At 51.6% G+C, this 18,824-nt stretch overlaps 1 protein-coding gene across 2 annotated transcripts in view; it reads left to right on the top strand.

The window, feature by feature from the left end:
* Positions 1-16,676, top strand: part of MICOS10 (mitochondrial contact site and cristae organizing system subunit 10) — a 198,095-nt gene extending 181,419 nt beyond the window's left edge. For both annotated transcript variants that reach the window (XM_069610386.1, XM_069610385.1), the window contains one exon: positions 16,479-16,676. In XM_069610386.1, the coding sequence (XP_069466487.1) occupies positions 16,479-16,517 (39 nt within the window). In that variant the 3' untranslated portion in view covers positions 16,518-16,676. The remainder of the gene's footprint in view (positions 1-16,478) is intronic.
* The last annotated feature ends 2,148 nt before the right edge of the window (positions 16,677-18,824 follow it).

The raw sequence follows: 18,824 nt of genomic DNA, 5'->3' as shown, positions 1-18,824 counted from the left end.
CCTGCCCATATGTATGACTATAAATAGATAGCGACCCATATTAAAGTTTGTGTGAAATTGTCATTTGGGTGCCTGCTTTAAATGCAATGAGAACGCCCATCTTTTTCCCGTTGGTGTTGGCTTGTATTTTTTGGATTGTCTGTCTGATTTTCAGCTTAACTATGTGTTGGAGCCAAATGTGTTTCTTGTGGGGCGATAAGGTCGTCTTGATGCGCTGTGAGGAGGCGTTCTAGTTTCCTTCTATTAGCCAGGGTATTCAGCCCCTTGATATTAAGGGTTGGGCATCCGAAGGCGTTGCTTTGGTGTGGGATTCTAGCTTGAGACTTTCTCTGACTGACCCAGGTTCACTATGGATACTATGTGCATTTTCCTGTGTATTTTACTGTTCCCCCCCCCCTCCCTTGAAGCCGCAACTCCCTCCCCAACCCCTACTTACTTTCCCTCTCCCAACTTAACATCTCTCCTCCTCTCTTCCCCCTGGCGTAGACCACCCTTGCTTTTCCTGCCAAGTGCTCAACCTCCATTTGGCAACAAATATTACCAGGGGTAAGTGCGGGGTATCCTAAAACCCCCACTAAGGTCCTCTATGGATTCCAAGGTGAGCGCCGCCTTAGCATAGTTAATCCTCTGTCCGGTTCTCAGCGCAGCGATTTATTACCTGCTTTAGCCGCATCAGTCCTTCTCGGTAGATAAACCAGCTTTCTCTGTGTGCAGGGCAGCACCACGTAGGGAGCCCATCAAGGTTCCTCTTACGACCACTTTCGACCTGTCCATTTCCAAGATTGGAGTCCCCTTGGAGCGCGCTGCCAGTTTTTGTTGGTTTCTGTGTGGTTGTCCAAGTCAATACGCAGAGTCCGGCCCCCCCACACCCCCTCTTTGGGCGTTACCCTGTATTGTTTGCCCTCCCAACTGAACAGAGGCCGAAGGGGAAGGTCCCTCGAAGTAAAATTCTTGGTTTTAAGTGATCAAGTAGCTCATGCATGCCTTATTTTCTGAAGCGTACATTTAGAGAGATCTTGGAAGAATTGAATTTCTTTGCCGCTGTATGTGATACATTTGTGGGTATATTGGCAATGCCGCCAAGATGTTGCATGGGCGGGTATCTTGTTGTGATTTTTCAAGCCTGCTCTGTGGATCCTGTCAGTTGGGATCTCCACCTCTCCTTTTGCATTGATAAGGTCTCTGAAGATGCCGGATACTTCTTTCAAGTCTTTGTCTAGAACTGACTCTGGCATATTCCTGGGGCGGATATTGGTTCTCCTCGTCCTGTTTTCCAGGTCTTCACATTGTATTTCGATGTGTGTAGTTGTGGCCAGCTGTCCTAGCAGCTCGTCCACTTTCATATTATCTGCTGCCAGATCTTGTAATGCTTTTTCATTTGTGTCAGTCCTTGCCTTGAGATACTACATCTTTCCTTATTTAGCTTAATGCAGATTTAAATTTTGCGGTAAAGGTATTGAATTGAGCCTGAAGGGAGGTGGTAAATTTCTCCTGGTACTCTAAAGAAGACAGAACGCCGATTCCTAGAGGCTGCCATTGCGTTATCTGTAGTGCTTGTTGTAGACTCAAAGGGGATGTTGTGTACTCTGACCGTGCCATCTCAGACCGTAGCCAGCAGCTGCAGATTGGATTGTCTTCGGAGGTATTCTGTTGCATAGTCTTGCGCGTCGGTTTCCTCCCTTTGGTGCCTGGCATTGACTGTAGACTTTGCTTGGGAGGTCCCTGTTGGCCCTTATGGGTGTGTGTTCATGCTGCGTTATTTTAGTCACCGGTCCACCATGATGCTGTTGACGATTGGGTGCTTCCCTAGGTTGTATGACCCGAGGGAGGGGGAGGGAGGGAGGGGGAGGGAGGGAGGGGGAGGGAGTGGGAGAGGGAGTCAATAGACCTGTGTGTTGAGTCTGCCTGGGGTTCCGAGAGGATTTAGGATTTTCCAGAGCCCGGGTTGATAGATGTGCTAGAAGGACCTTGTATAGGGAGTGGCGGGGAGGTTCCTCCACCAGGCCTGTGGTTATACTGATCTTCCTTTCTCCCTCCTAGGCCCACCGGTTTAGACAACCTCAGAATCTTTGCCTTGATGTCTTTGTGATTGGGTGGGTTAAGGGGATAGGCGGGGACCTGGCTCTGGAGTACAGAGGCGGTTATGAGCGTATTCTGCTCTTCAGACGACCTTGCGTCAGGTGGCCCCCACCGTTCTGTTGTGGTGCTTCTGTTGGAGCGTGTAGGGGTGAGGGTTAATTTAACCTGCCTTGGGGCTCCTAGAACTGGCACTGCCCCCCTGGCCGCACTTGCCTGTTTGTTAGGTTGGGTCCACGCCCTCCCGGTCCTCTGTATTGGCCCCCTGGGCCTTGATTTGCGTCTCAGGGTTGGGTAGGGGCTATCACTCACTGCAGTCTGCTCCTTATGTTCAGCCGGGGCGGGTTATCGTGCTCTCGGAGGTGGGGGGAGGGTGCTGTGTCCGTATAGTGCCCTGTGCTGGTGTCCCCTGGGCTGCACTGCGTTCCGGTCACTCACTCCCCTGCTGCCTCAGTCCATACCCCCGGCCCGCGGGGTCTGTTTGGCCACGCTGTTTCTGTGTTCGTTGCAGATTGAGGCTTCTCCCAGCCGCTCCAGGCTCTTACTCTTGCTCCATGTGAGTGTGCAATTCTTTTTTCTGTTTTATTGCTTCTCCGCCGGGTTCTGCTTCAGTGAGGGACGGAGTTCGAACGGCCGTGTCCTCGGTAAACGGTGGCCACCTGGGAATCTTGCTGCTTCTTTTGAGTCACATATGTATGTGGCATGTCCTACCACTTTGCCTTTGAGAACCCCACGTGCTCCCCAATTGATGACTCCATAGTTACCTGCATTGAAGAAGCCAGCAACTAAATATTAAAAAGCTGTTGAAAGTTATAGTTCTATCACGTTGCGTTGGGGTACTTGTATGCACCTAGGGCAGTGTAGCTAGCCAATTGGGAGAATAGCAAGGTGGGCTTGCACTGTCTGCTGGTACAAGCCTGCGTTGCTTTCCAGTCCCCTACACCAGTGCTGCACATGCCACATTTTTTTGTGCGTGTGCTGGTTCACAGTTGCTCTTCACGCTGGCCCTGTATGTTTGTATGTATGATTGCAGACATATTAAGCGAGAAGTAGGCAGTAGTTGGTGGCATTTGTACTTGAATTGTAATTTAACATTTTCACCTCAGCAATTACTTTCCATGCTGTGTGAGTAGAACACTTTCGCCTCTGCCACAATCGGGTCAATTAAATTCAATGGGCTAGTTACAGCTTCCTTTACTAAAAAGGCCTGCCTTAGCCTTGCAGTCACTTCATGTCTTCCCTCTTGTGGTGGGGTGCATGCAATATGTCAAGTTCCCTCACTTGTTTTTAGTACTTGTGTCCTGCCTTGGTTATGGAATGGATGTGTTTTGTAACTATTCATGGGGTCTGGCATGGATTCACATGCTCATGAATATTCCTAGTCGCAAGGCTGTGAATCCTCGGTAATAGAAAAAGTTTCAATTTAACTTCAAAACTGTATTACTCCTCTAAACCAATCACTGTCCTCTGGGGTCATACTGCCCCATCCAATGACCGTCCTCTCCTTAAGCCCTTCCCTTGGTAGCCACCTTCAGATTTTTACCGAACGCTTCAGTGTTAAGAGTCCTCGAGTTTGCTCTCCAAGCTATTTGTTAGTTTTTTCGTGTTTTTGATGGGAAAAGTTCTATTTTTGTTTCAAAGAGGCCAGTGTGCTCTTTTCTTAATCTGCCGACAGCAGAGATCCGTTGTTGAAGTGCTCGGCCCCTCAAGGGCGAAGATCGTCTAAGATTCTACAAGACCCTTGGGCCTACTTCCCTCCTCTGTCATGGTCGGAGGGCAAAGGTCTCTCTTCAGGCCCTGCACCAAATGCAGGCTACGGAATGTTAGTGGAGGGCAAGCACCTACAAGGCCTCTACTGCCTGCACCCAGACCACAAGGAGGTAGAGTGCAAGATCTTCCTCAGTTTCTCCAAGAAGATGACGAGGGACAGGTGTAGGAGACTGGCGGCATGGCTTAACGCCAAGGACTGCTGACACGTGCTCCGAGCAGGGTCACGCGTCACCCAGGACCGGACGTTCTGAGGATCCGGCTTTCTAAGTCCTTTGCGGGCACCTCATCTGTGGGGGCCAAAGATGAGGTCAAGAGCCGCACGTTCGAGTCCACCAGGTGCGCCGTGGAAGCTGGTCTGAAAGTGGATAGGGCACGATCGACATCACCTTCCACCTTCATTGCCAGCAATCAAGCGCCTCTTCGAGGAGGAAGTAATCGGCACAGACACCCCCCACACCCCCTGGTAGATTACTGGCACGACAGCGAAGGACTCTGACCCTGTGAGGGTGTTCCCCGCCCCTCTGCGCCCTCCCCAAAGCTCTGGTCCACCCCCCCAATCACCCTGTGACTTTGGCAAAGTCTGCAGGCATGCCAGAAGGGGAGAAACTGGCTCAGACCCCAGTTCAAGGTCCTCGGGGCGAAAAAAGGTGGAGTGAGGAGGCCCTGAAACGGCTCTCCTGGGCCGTTGCCCAAACTACGGACCTCATGAACGGCTCCAGCCAAACTGGATAGGCTGGAGAAGAAATATAGGGTGCTGGACTCCACACCCAAGTGCCTAAGGTCGCCACCGAATCTGGCGATGGCGGCGACCTTAGGCAAGGAAACGGTCAGCCAACCCGTCGTCCTTCTGTCCCTCTGGACAGCGACAGAGTCTGGGAGGGTGGCGTGGGGGCATAAAAGGATTGACGCAGAGGATCGAAGGTGAAGATTTAAACCACAGGGTCCACTATCAAGGTGGCCAATGCTCTGGTGATTCTGGCAAGGTACAACATGTAGTTGTGATCAAAGCTGGGGCCGATTCTGGAGTTCCTCCCCGACGATAAGGAGGCAATTGCTGTCTTCCAGGTAGGGGCGTTTGATCACGCCATCACATTGGCATTGGACGTCGCTGACATGTGCTTCTGGTAAATGGGGAACAATGTCTGCCTTCGTCACCAAGGTTGTATGAAAGCCACAAATTTCCATTGGGTAGTCCAAGCAAAGGTGTCGGACATGCCATTAGACAGAGAACCTATTTTGGAAGGTCGTCAAGTCCCTCCAGGCCATCAAAACTGAGATGGCCCCATCCCTGGGCACTCTCCAGCAGCACAGCTCTTCCTTTCGCTCCTCCGGGGGTAAGTTCAGCAGGTCACCAAAAGGATTCTCCACATCGTACCGGCAACCTTCCAGATCCACAACTCAGGAAGCCTACGGGCGGGGGGGGGGGGGGGGGGGGGGCGCGGTTAGGGTTGGGCTGGAGGCCCAGCCTGGACCTACGATATCTGAACAAATAGCTAAATTCCAAAACAAATTCAGGATGGTCATGTTGCAACATGTGCTCGGCCAACTGGAAAGAGGAGAATGGACGTTATTGGACTTGGAGGACACCTACTTCCACGTCTCCATTCACGAGAAAGATTGGAAATGTCTACATTTCGTCATGCAAGGACAGCACTACCATTTCAAGGTTCTACCTTTCGGCTGGAAGTCGGCCTCGAGAGTGTTCATGAAATGCCTGGCACCCATGGCGGCCCATCTACGTCTACAGGGCATACACATATACCCATACCTGGATGACTGGCAGATTAGTGTCTGCTTGCGGGTGCTGGCCGATGGAGTCGCCCGTCCAAATAACTATGGATCTGGGATTCTCTGTCAACTTTCCAAAGTCCTGCTTAATGCCATCACAGAATGCACGGTTCCTAGGCGCCAGACTCAATAGTGTCTTGCCTGGCTTCACCCTCGGAGGAGAGGATAGCAGCCATTTAGGGAAAGATGCAATGGCTGTCGACGGAGAATACAGCAACCGTGCCGGCCATCAAGTCATTACTGGGCATGTCGTCCTGCATCTACCCCTCTGCATGTTGCAGATGTGACCCCTTCAGGAATTCCTGGATACCTGCTGGATACAGGTATCCGGAAGCTTAATGGACAAGATCTCGCAAAGAGTTTGGGCGATAGAATGGTGGGGCGACCGCTCCAACATTGCCCAAGGCACAGGATTTCAAAGCCTGCCATACCAGGAGACTGTCACCATGGACGCTGCCTTAGAACGATGGGAGTGCACATGGATAGCTACATGCCAGAGGCCTGTGGCTGCCGGAGAAGGATATTCATTTCGCCATCCTGGATCTACGGGCAGTATTCTGGGCCCTCAAGTCATTCCTCCTACCGTCTCTGAAAGGCACAGTTGGGAGTATCTTTACTGACCACACCACTGCTATGTTCTACATCAGGAAGCGGGGGGGGGCACTCTCTTCCCCCAGCGCTCTCCAAAGAAGCGCAGGACTTGTGGTGCTGGGCCTTCTGACAGGGGGGATGTGCCTCATCCCTCTCCACCTGGTGGGAGTGGAGCACCATCGCAGGCTCCCTCAGCATGGAACTTCGCTCCTGCCACGAGTGAGAGCTTCGTCTGGATCAGGTGGACCACCTGTTTGTCAAATGGGGCAGGTCCCAGATAGATCTGTTTGCGACAGTGGCAAACTCAAAAGTGCCAGAAGTTATCCTTCCCGTGGGAAGGGCTGTTCGTTTGTGTTGCCTCCGTTCCCTCTCCTGCTAAGAGTCATCCACATACTCTGACAGTGCCCATGCAAGATAATCTTCTCCAGCATGGGGTCTGGCATGGATTCACATGCTCATGAATATTCCCTGTCGTCAGGCTGGGAATCCTCGGTAAAGAAAAAACCAGTATCAGTTTCGTTTCTGATCTGTCTTTCGTAGTAATAACCAATCACTGGTCTCTGCGTCATACTGACCACAGCCAATGACTGCCCTCTACCTAAGCACCGCCTCTGGCAGCCATCTTCAGATTTTTACCGCACGTTCATGTGTTGGGATCCTCGTGCTATTGCTCTCGAGCGTTAGTGCTATTTTTTCACGTTTTTTCTCAAAAACTTTGTTTTTTCGGTCAAAAGAGCCTCAAGCTCCACCGACTCTCCATTCGATCAACGGGGACCCGTGTCGGATTCGTCTGCGCCCCTCAAGGGTGAAGATTTTGTCGAGCTACGTTTTTGGGGGACTCCAGAAGTTTTCTCAGGCCCGGCCATGGCCCAGGAGAAGGGAAGCTCGACGCCCGGAAAGCTGTTCAGGGTCTGCCCTGGATGCCAGCTGCAGAACGTCTTCAAGGAGGACAAACACTCTTTTTGTCTTTACTGCCTACATGAGGACAAAACGCACGTGGAGAAGGACTGTGCGTTTTGCGGCAACATGTCGGAGCGTACCATGAAGGACCGCCATCAACGTCTCGCCAACTGGCTAGAAGGGAAAAGCCCGTCCGGCGAGAAGAAGAGGAAGAAATCCGAGCGGTCTTCTAAGACCTTTGAGGACGCCCCGGCGACGGGGGTCCAACATAAGGCCAAGCACCGCGAGTCCGCTGGCACCGGGAGCGCCGAACGGTCGGGCTCGACGGGCGCCAGGCAGGGCGCACCCTCCCCGGCACCATCAACCACGAGCCAACGCTCTGGGTCGGGTAAGAGGAAGGCCGAGCACCCGGCGAAGCTCCTGGAGAGGCCCCGGTCGAGCTCGAAGACGGAGGGGGAGCGAGGCAGTGCCCCCCCTCAAGGATAAGGCGGTGAGCGCACCTAAGGTGGTGAAGGCCTTAATCCATCCGGCCAAGCCCTCTATCGAAACTGTCGCGGCGGCCCTGGCTCAGCCTGTGGAGGCTACACCAGTGGTGGCGACCTCGGGGCTCAGTCTCCCTGCCACCTCGGAGGGAGTCCTCTTTTGTGCCCATCAATAGGACCCCCGTGAAATCCCCCGTGGGGAAGAAAAAGGGGGGGCAGGGCGTCGTCGTAGATTCGGCCTCATGAGGAGCTGGTCGAGGTCTTAAGCCACGGCCTCGGCGTGGAAGAAGACCGGCCCGTCGGGATGGATCTCGACGCAGATGACGCCCCTGATCGCCCGTCGGATTCCCCTCTGCCAGCGCCGCGAGACAACTCGGCGGCCATTTTGTTGGCTATACAGTCCTTATGCTCAGAGATAAGGACGAGACTACCGTTGCCGACGGAACCTCTCCCGTCGGGGGACCCAGAACCGGGACCTTCTGGGGTTCCCCCTACCAAGAAAAGAAGGATCCACCCTCCGCCTCCTTTTCAGCCGTCGTACCCCCTCCAGCCCTCCTCCCCGTCCACCCGAGGGATGATACGGGGACTGACACGGCAGCGACGGGTACGGACGACTAGGTATACAACGAGGATGTACCGTCGTCGCCTCCCACCAGGGCTTCTCCGCCCGACGAGATTGGATCGTTCCACTCCATGATCACCAGGGCATCCGAGCTTTTCCAACTCTGCCCTGAGGAGAAGGAAGGTTTCCTTTATCAGCGGCGCGAGGCCAAGAGGAAGACGGTCCTCGCAGTGCCTCTATTGGACGACATTTGGGATGAGGGCCTCACCCTCCTCAAGAACCCTTCCACGACGCCAGCTAGAAGAGACCGGTACGAGAAAAAGTACCGGGTACCGGACACGGCCCCCCTGTGCCTCCGGGCGCAGCCTACCCCGGACTCCGTCGTCTCCGCGGCGGCCAGGAAAAAAGCGGGGGGGGGGGGGGGGGTGCAGCCTCCACATCGACTTCCCCACCGGACGGCGAGGGAAAGAAATTGGACGCTATGGGACGCAGAGTCATCTCGTCTGCAGCGACGACGATTAAAGCTGCCAACGCCTTGGCTATCGTGGCCCGATACGACAGGGAGCTCTGGTACAAACTGGCTCCCCTGCTGGACTTCTTGCCGGACGACAAGAGGGCAGAGGCCCTGGAGATCCTGCAGGAAGGTGAGATGGCTTCGGACCACGCCATTACCGTTGCGACGGACATCGCCGACACTGGGTTCCGCCAGTTGGGCAACGGCGTTTGCCTTAGGCGGCGTGGATGGCTCAAGGCTACGGACTTCCGTCAAGACGTTCAGACCAGAGTCCTGGACATGCCCTTCGATGGGAACAACCTGTTTGGGAAAACAGTGGACGATTCCCTTCAGGCCATTAAAGCGGACACCGAGACGGCCCGGGCCCTTGGAGTTCTGCAACAACGACGGACGCCCTTTCGGAGCAGCGGAGGCAAGGGCGCCTCCAAAGGTTCCGGCGGCGGTTTCTCCTCCTACCGTCGAGCGGCCCGCTCGTCGTCTCAGGAGGCCTACAGAGGACGAGGCAAGTCTGGCGGACCCCGCCGTCGTCGTCAAGGTGGCAAAGCCTCGTCGAAGCAGGATTGAACCGGCCGTGGGGTCGGGCCCCCACCGAAGCACCCCGGTGGGAGGCCGGCTGGCGAGCTTCGTCAGCGTGTGGGAGTCCATCTCCACCGACCGTTGGGTGCTGGACGCCATGGCCCGGGGCCACGCGCTCGAGTTTCAAAGAAAGTGTCCGCGCGTCCCCCCCCCCCCCGTGGCCAGGAAAGAACTTCACGTCCCTCAACTTCTCCTGGAGGTAAAGGCGATGCTCAGGAAGGGCGCCATCGAACTCGTCCCAAAGAGGCTTCGGGGCTCCGGAGTTTACTCGAGATACTTCCTCGTGAAGAAGAAGACAGGGGGATGGCGCCCCATCCTGGACCTGCGACGTCTGAACAAGTTCATCAAGGCGCAGAAGTTCCGGATGGTCACCCTCCAGCACGTCCTGGGTCAGCTGGAGGAAGGAGACTTCCTGTCGTCGTTGGATTTGGAGGATGCCTACTTCCATATTCCCATCCTGAAGGGGCACCGAAAATTCCTCAGGTTTGTGGTCCAAGGGCGTCATTACCAGTTCAAAGCCCTCCCCTTCGGACTACGGTTGGCACCCAGGGTGTTCACCAAGTGCCTCGCACCGGTGGCGGCGCAGCTGCGCCGCGAAGGGATTCACGTCTACCCCTACCTGGACGACTGGCTCATCCGAGCCAAGACGAGGGAGCTGGCCGTGGTTCACACGGCAAGGACCGTCCAACTTCTCACGGACTTGGGACCTGGACGCGCGCTGGATCCAAACGACGGGCAGCTTCGAGGAAAGGATCACACTCGACGATAGTTTCCGGCGAGCGATCCGGTGGTGGGGCACCCGCGCGCATCTGACGGCGGGCATGGACTTCCAGACCCCAGCCCACCAGGAGACAGTGACCACGGATGCCTCCCTGGAAGGGTGGGGAGCGCACACCGAAAATCTGCACGCAAGAGGCCTTTGGCTCCCGACGGAGAAATCCCTACATATCAACGTCCTGGAGCTCCGTGCAGTGTTTTGGGCCCTCAGGTCCTTCCTTCCGTCCCTCAAGGGCAAGGTGGTGAGGATCTTCACCGACAACACCACCACCATGTTTTACATCAGGAAACAGGGCGGAACCAGGTCCCCAGCACTGTCTAAGGAGGCGCAGGACCTGTGGCATTGGGCAGTCGCCCAAGGGATGTTTCTGGTGCCGTTTCATCTGGCAGGGATAAAAAACACCATCTCCGACTCACTCAGCAGGGAGTTGCGCTCGTGCCACGAGTGGGAACTACGGCAGGATCTAGTGGATCGCCTTTTCCGACGGTGGGGCTCACCCCAGATCGACCTGTTCGCGACAGCGACGAACTCCAAGTGCCGGAGGTTCGCCAGCAGGTTTCCCCAGGCGAGGAGCATGGGCGATGCTTTCTCGTTCCCCTGGGAGGGCCTGTTCCTCTACGCGTTCCCTCCTCTGCCACTGCTAATCCGGCTCGTCAACCAGCTCAAGAGGTCACGGTGCAGGATGATCCTCGTCGCACCTGCGTGGCCGAGGCAGATATGGTTCCCGGACCTTCTGGACTTGTCAGCGTCCCCGCCAATCAAGCTGCCGGTGGACGCGGATCTGCTCTCCAGGGAAGGAGGCGCCATCCTCCACCACGACCCGAAATCGCTGAACTTGCAGGCCTGGCTCCTGCAGCGCTAGAGTTTGGAGGATACGACATACCGGCCGACTGCAGAGAGGTTCTTGCAAAGGCCAGGGCGTCCTCGACTCTTAAATGCTACGGACACAAATGGAAGAGGTTCTCTGTCTGGTGCCACGCACAGAAGATTAACCCTCTACGGATTACGGCTCCCCAGGTACTGCCGTACCTGCTGACGCTGGCCAAAGCTGGACTGGCACACGCGTCCATCAAGATTCATCTTGCTGCGATCTCCCGATACACCAGAACCACGGGCCGGTCGTCCCTGTGGTCTCATCGTCTGGTGAAAGAGTTCATGAAGGGACTGTTCAGATCGTTCCCGCCGGTGAAGGCACCGGCCCCGGCGTGGGAGCTCAACGTGGTGCTGACCAAGCTCATGGGACCTCCGTTCGAGCCTCTGCACTCGGCCCCGTTGAAGTTTCTGTCGTGGAAAACAGCGTTTCTTGTGGCCATCACCTCCGCACGACGGGTGGGAGAGATCCAGGCCCTTTCCTGCAAGGCCCCGTACTTGACTTTTTAACGACACGAGGGTAGTGCTCAAGATGCACCCCTCCTTCATGCCCAAGGTACCGTCGGACTTCCATCTCAACGAACCCTTGGTGTTGCCTGTATTCTTCCCGTCGCCTTCGTCGCCGGCTGAGAGGACTTTGCACTCGCTGGATGTGGCTAGAGCGCTGAAGTTCTACGTGGACCGCACAAAGTGTTTTCGGAAGACGTCACAACTCTTTGTGAACTTTGGACCTGTCAATCAGGGGAAGGCTCTCTCGAAGGCTTCCATTTCCAGATGGCTCTCCGGCTGTATCATGTACTGTCATCGGTTGGCAAACCGACCGCTGCCTGGCCGTCCGAGAGCCCATTCCACCAGAGCGATCGCAGCTACCACGGCGTTCCTTTCTGGTGTGCCCCTGCTGGACATATGCAGGGCTGCTACGTGGAGGTCGACTCACACCTTCACGAAGTTCTACTGCGTCGATCGGGATTCCAGGGAGGAGTCCAGGGTCGGCCAAGCAGTGCTGCGCAACCTGTTCGCCTGAGGTGAGCCTGGTGAGGAGGTAAGATGCTTAATGTTGAGTTTGATGTAATGCTTAATGTTGAGCCTTTGCCACCTCCCGTGGTTGTGCATGTGTGTACTGCTATGTATTCTTTATTCATGAGCATGTGAATCCATGCCAGACCCCATGCTGGAGAAGGAACAAGTTACTTACCTGTAACTGTTGTTCTCCAGCATGGGTCTGGCATGGATACACATGCAAACCCTCCCGCCTACCCCTCTACGGCTCTTCACTTGGTCATACTGCCACTTCACGTGCTTCCAAATCTGAAGATGGCTGCCAGAGGCGGTGCTTAGGTAGAGGGCAGTCATTGGCTGTGGTCAGTATGACGCAGAGACCAGTGATTGGTTATTACTACGAAAGACAGATCAGAAACGAAACTGATACTGGTTTTTTCTTTACCGAGGATTCCCAGCCTGACGACGGGGAATATTCATGAGCATGTGAATCCATGCCAGACCCATGCTGGAGAACAACAGTTACAGGTAAGTAACTTGTTCCATCGCCACGGTGTGGCTGAGGCAGATCTGGTATCCGGACCTTCTCAGCCTGTCGGCGTCTCCTCCGGTTCTGTATTGTCTCGCCACAGGAGGCGGCTCAGTCCTTCACGACCCAGGATATGTGAACCTGAGGGCTTGGCCCCTACAGCACTAGAGCTTGGAGGATATTGGTTATATGCGGACTGCAGGGAGGTCCTCGCCATGGCCAGGGTGTTTACTTTGAAGTGCTACGGTCACAAGTGGAAGCGCTTCGTTGCGTGGTGCCTGTCTCCGAAGATTACCCCCCCCAAAACTCCCTCTGAGGGTCACAGCCCCGCAGATCCTTCCATACTTTGTATCCTTGGCCAAGGCTGGAATGACGCGTGCCTCCAAGTTACATCTGGCGGCTATCTCTCACTACACCAGGACTCCTGGAAGATCTTCACTTTGATCCCACCGTCTCGTCAATGAGTTTCTTAAAGGACTTTTTCAATCTTTCCTGCCGGTGAAGGCTCTTGCCCTGGTGTGGGAACTCAATGTGGTTCTGACGAGGCTCAGGGAGGGGGGGGGGGCTTCAAGCCTATGAATCAGGCCCCACTCCAGTTCCTCTCATGGAAAATGGCTTTCCTTGTGGCCATCACCTCTGCCAGTAGGGTAGGTGAGATCCAGGCCTTATCATGCAAGCAACCATAACTGACTTTCCACAAATCCAGGGTGGTACTGCATATGCACCCCTCTTTCATGCTGAAGGTTCTGTCAGAATTCCACCTCAATGAACCTTTGTTACCTGATTTCTTCCCAAAACCTTTGTCGCCGACAGATTGCACTCGCTGGACGTTGCTCATTCCCTGAAGGTCTATGTGACATGCACAAAGTTTTCTGAAAACTTCACAACTATTTGTGAACTTTGATCCTGTGAACCATGGGAAGGCCATGTCCAAGGCTTCCATTTCAAGGTCATCGGTTGGCGAACAGACTGCTGCTCGGCTGTCCGAGCCTCCTCCACCAGAGCGGTCGCTGCGATGGCGTTCCTGACTTAGGTGCCCCTGCTGGACATCTGCAGAGCTGGTACGTTGAGACACGCACACGCTCGAGGTTGTACTGCATCGACAGGGATTCCAGAGAGGAGTCGAGAGTTGACCAAGCAGTGCTATACAACCATTTCTTTTGAGGTGAGTCTGTTCCGGCGGTAAGAGTATTTGCTTCTGTTGAGCCTTGCCACCTCCTGTGGTTGTGTAATGTTGTACTGCTGTTTTCGTTAATCATGAGCATGTGACTCCATGCCAGACCTCATGCTGGAGAAGGAACTAGTTACTTACCTGTAACTATTGTTCTCCAGAATAGGTGTGGCATGGATTCACATGCGAACTGTCCCTCCTACCACTCAGCGGCTCCTCTTGGTCATACTCATGCTGCCAGTTTAAGTGCTTAGCAAATCTGAAGATGGCTGCCAGAGGAGGGGCTTAGGGAGAGGACAGTCATTGGTTGGGGCAGAATGAACCAGAGGACAGTGATTGGTTTAGAGGAGAAATACAGTTTAATGAAACTGGTTTTTCTTTTACCGAGGATCCCAGCCTGACAAATAGTCAGGAGCATGTGAATCAATGCTGGAGAGCAATAGTTACAGGTAAGTAACTTGAACCATCCAATGGGCTGTGCTAATCTGGACCCTTCAGAGTTTCTGCACATGGACTCTTTTCTTAGTCTCTTAAAACCTTGTCATCAAAATCCTATTGGCGTCGGCCCCTGATGAGGTCTTCACGCAGGGCACTTAATGTTGGAGTACGCTGCTGGTAGCCACTTGCTTTCTGGGCGGTTAGTCGTGTGCAGGGATTTAGAACACTAATTGTGTGCCATACAATCGCTCCTCCCTCACCCTTGGCTGACCTTTCTCTATCCTTGTGTAACTTGACTTCACCATATTGGTGCTAGGATTTTCTTCTCCTCAAAGGAACCAAGTTGAAGACAATCATTTTGTGAGTCTATGATGGATTGCTGTGTCCCCCACCCCCTTCATATCCAAGGTCATGGGGACAGCCAAGCCTGTTATCTAAGACCACATCTAGGATTGATTGCCCTCTGGGAGGGCAGCACCTGGGTCCTGGTGGACTTGCACACCTTTAATGCAGACCCCCATTAAAGGACACAGTAACTGTTCCCAACTTCAACTGCTGGCGTCCAAGGGACTACATGAGACGGCTTGACCTTTTAGGGTGCCATATGGCTGACCCAGCGCTTTAAGTGGGCCAGGGCTCGCCCTTCAGTATTTGCAACGATCAGCAATGTTTAAAATGACAATCAAAGACATTTTTAGTGGGTTTGTTCTTAAACAAATGGTAAATTAGAAGAGAAGGCATTGTTTGATTTTTGGAACCCATTGTGTTGAAGTATTGTTATGACCATGAATTTAAATAGTCCATAAAAATCATTGTGGGGCAGTATGGTACGCAGACCTATTTTGAGTTGATGTGCAATTTTATATTTCGCTATATTCATTTTGGTCGAAACAGCCCATTAATTATATGCGATGTATGTTTTAAAGTCGAATGTGTTTCCATTCATTGCTCGTATGAAAGGGTCTGTTGGAAACCTATGCCTTACAACATTTTCATTTTACGATTGTTCGAAAATGTTACCTATAACTATTAAGCTGCTCTCGGAAGCTTGTGCCCTTGCTAGTGACTTTTCTGCTTTTGCTGGCGTTTTCCAAATGTTTGAGCACGCTTCTTCCTGTGCAGCAAACATGGAGTCAGTTGGCTCACCTGAAGGGCCTATCCTGAGGAACTGTACTAACCTTAAAGGTGGTGAAAAAATAATTGCTGAACGTATCCCTTTCTGTACCTCCTGGAGTACCAGCTACAGGCCCACCTTACGGCATTTAGCTTGCATGCACTGTTACTTGAGGCCCAGGCCCCAGTGCTTCGTCGTGTATTTTCATTCATAACACACTGCCCTTCACTTGGAGAGACTGTGGCCTGTAAATGCTTATGCAGTCTAAGCTTCTCCCGGCCTAGAGCTCAAGACTCTGGAGCTTTCCCTGCTGTGTAGCTGGCATGGCGGGCACTGGTTAAAAGCGGGCTTAGGAAGGTGCTGGTGTAGCATTGCTTTAACTGGCAGCAACACTGGCTATGATGTGTGCGCAGCAAGGAGGGAGCGGCCCAGAATCTGCCTTTTAATGCCTAATTTCAGTAATTGCCTCCAAATGCGTTGTCATGGCTAATGGCTGCAGGGCTGTTAACTGTCTAATTATTTAATTTCTGCTGGTACGCAGTGTGGAAACTATTAGCGTCTCGCTGCTGCTGGGAGGGGAGCAGGAATTCATAGTTTGAGAATGTTCTTCCTCCTCGAGGGCTTTAGCTTCCAAGAAGCCAAGTCCCAGAAAAACATCCGCTTACTCATCGCCTGGTTCTATTTCTTCAATGATGTTTTTCATTTAAAGAAATATTTACACAAATCATAAACTGTGTTCCCTGCTCTCACATCTTTGTGCTGTACTTGCTCGCACACTCCTGTCTAATCTTGTTGGTTCGAATGTGTCGTGTTCTCTTTTGTCCTTTCGTGATGGATCCTCCCTTCCATTGGTTGTCATTATGTTTCCCTGTTCTTGATGGACCGTCACTCTCCTTCGGGTGCTTATGTTGGTCTTCATGTGTTCCTGTTAGGGAAATGAAAAGGAAATGCATTAAGAATTTGCTTACATTTGACTCCATGCTTCTATGCTTCCTCTTTGGATCTTATTGTCCTTTCTCTTTTCCAAGCTCAGTTCACTCCATTCCTCTTCGCTTATAAATAATTATACTACTAACATTCTTCTTGTCCGAATCGCTTTTATTCACGGTCACCCGTTCCAATCCCCTTCCCCTCTCCCTCTAATACTACTGTATCTGGCACAATGGGCCATGAGGGATCCCTCATCACTGCTCGAAATATGCATGATCCTTTTCCTCATTCATAGCTTTTCTTCACTTTCACCCATCTATCTCCTCTCCACGCTCTTTGAAATAAAATGTAATCATTCTGATTTTTGGATCTCCACATTTTTCTCTATAGGAACAGTGCTGTAAAAAGGAACAGTGCCTCAAAGATTGACTGGATTTCGTTCTCTGCCCGGCATAAAGTGGATGACTACCTGACCAGAGCTGATAAGTCTTGCAGCAAGATCACATTGGAGGCGACCACCTGTTGGCATTTTTGTTAAATATTTGTTTTATGTAAGAGCTAAGAAATAAAAAAAATGACACTGCAATATTCCATTGTCTGCATCTGGCCTGTGTTCCACATACACTGAAGAGCAGTGCGTAAAAGACGTGAATGGTGATAGATGGGAATTATGCTGCTAGTATGGGGGATTAGAATGAGTGCATGCAGCGAAGTGTGAATTGAGCCATTGGAGGGTTCTGTGAAGTTTGGGGTGAAAAGCTAGGGATAGATGTTGAGTTCAGAGGTGTGGTTAAACATTTTTGGGTGGGGGAGAACACCAGAGGCCTGAAGGGATGGGAGTGAAGGAAATGGATTGGGAGAGTAGCTTTAGGCAGAGATGGGCATAGGTAATGGAAACAGTGAACAATAGTGTCACGTTACAAATTGCAAGTAGTGAGGGGTGTGTCTTGGCACCATTGCACATTTCCGCCTAATCTCGACACGCTGCTTCAAACTAACAAGAAGGTTTGAGTAATTAGAAATATTTGCATGTACCGTGGCAGGGTACTTGAACAGTGGCTTTGTGAGGATTCCACCAAACATTTCATTTTGCTGGTGTGAAGAGTTTTGATGCTCAGCTGGGCTCCGTGCTGTGTGGTGCTCATTCAGCCCCTGAGAAGACATGCCGCATGTGGTGTTCTGGACCGGTAAATATAAAATGATGGCTCCATAAGAGGAATGAAGAAATAAGACAAGGTGACTTGTAAAAACAAGCTACATTAATTTCATATATCTAAACCATGTGGCACCTTAGCCACATTTATATTACATTATTTTGAAAACTGGTTAAATGTGGACAGTATTACCTGGAACTTCTTGTCAGAGACTGCCTCTATCAAGTACATTTAAGAAGTACCATGTTTTCATTTGTGAGATTCTCACACTGTCGACTGATAATTGGCGCACAAGTTGCATTTGGAGAGCAAAATGTCAGGTGACAGTTAATAATACTGCATTCATTCACTCTCATACGTTCCTCTGCGAAGATCAGTAATACTGATCTACTCCTGCGTGTGGGACTATACAATTAAATGCAACCTGCAAATACTTCTTATGAAGTAAGAAAGGCTACATGTACCAATTGAATGGGATGAGTGGCGTAACGTATGTAGGAAAGACACTCGATTAAGGAGTTAGAAATTGGCGCAAGTTGAAGAGGGGGAGTTGTACATTGTAAAGGCTCATTTAATAATCCTGCATTTGTCTAGTATATTTCCCATATTTGGTGCTACATGAAATACCAGCAGAAATTATATGCTAAAGGATAGGGGAGATTTTCTAACCTAATTGTAGCCTGGAACATAATGATCATCAAAGCGTGAGGTTAATCATATCACATAGACTTGCATCATAAAGACTTCTCTGCTGACCTGGGGGCTATGCTATGGCCTCCTCGAGGGGGGAACTCTAGTAAAGAATCATCACAGGTGTCTGCCAACGCACATAAGCCACCAAACTGTGATTCTACATGCTCCAAAGATGTGGCTGTTGATGCAACTATGCAGTCCATGTGATCAGAATTGAGGGCACTAAAACCCTTAAGGGAGACCACTAATTAAAAATTTCTACAGCTAGATAATAGATGGTTGTCAGTTGAATCAAGCATTGAAGAAGTTGAAAGGCGAATTGAAAATTAGGAAGATGTATCCAATAGTGTTGTTCAATTGGAAAATGCAGTAAAAACTCTAAAATAACAATCTGAATGTGTAAAATAGAAAAGTCGCAATAACCTACACGTCGATTTATCCGAGGGAGAGGATCCGATTTTGTTCCTAGAGAATCCGATTCCTAAATTATTAGCACTGCTTAAAACTAGAATATTAAATATCCAAAGAGCTCATAGAATTGGACCCCTGACTTCCTCCCTTAAGTCACTTCAGAACGCTTATTTTCGGAGTATTCAACTTCAGTCCAGTACATATTGCATAAAGATGGTCCAACAACTAATATCTAATGGCCATCGACTATTTTATAGCACAAGATGTATCGAATGCAACTGCCGGACCAGCCTTGAGACAACTAAACAGCAGATTTGGTATCACCCATCTGGGTTTCTTCAAGGTTGGATTCAGAGGTACAACATCCATTTTTTAATTTAGAACTCACCCAACAGCCCAGAGCATAGGGGCGCACAAACACAAAGACCTGATTCAATGAAGACGGGACGAACAACCGTGGTCAGTTGGACGAAGCATA

This window comes from Ambystoma mexicanum, chromosome 8 (assembly GCF_040938575.1).
Source record: "Ambystoma mexicanum isolate Mex_15411 chromosome 8, UKY_AmexF1_1, whole genome shotgun sequence".
In the NCBI taxonomy this organism is placed as follows: Eukaryota; Metazoa; Chordata; class Amphibia; order Caudata; family Ambystomatidae; genus Ambystoma; species Ambystoma mexicanum.
This window is presented reverse-complemented; position numbering and strand designations above follow the sequence as displayed.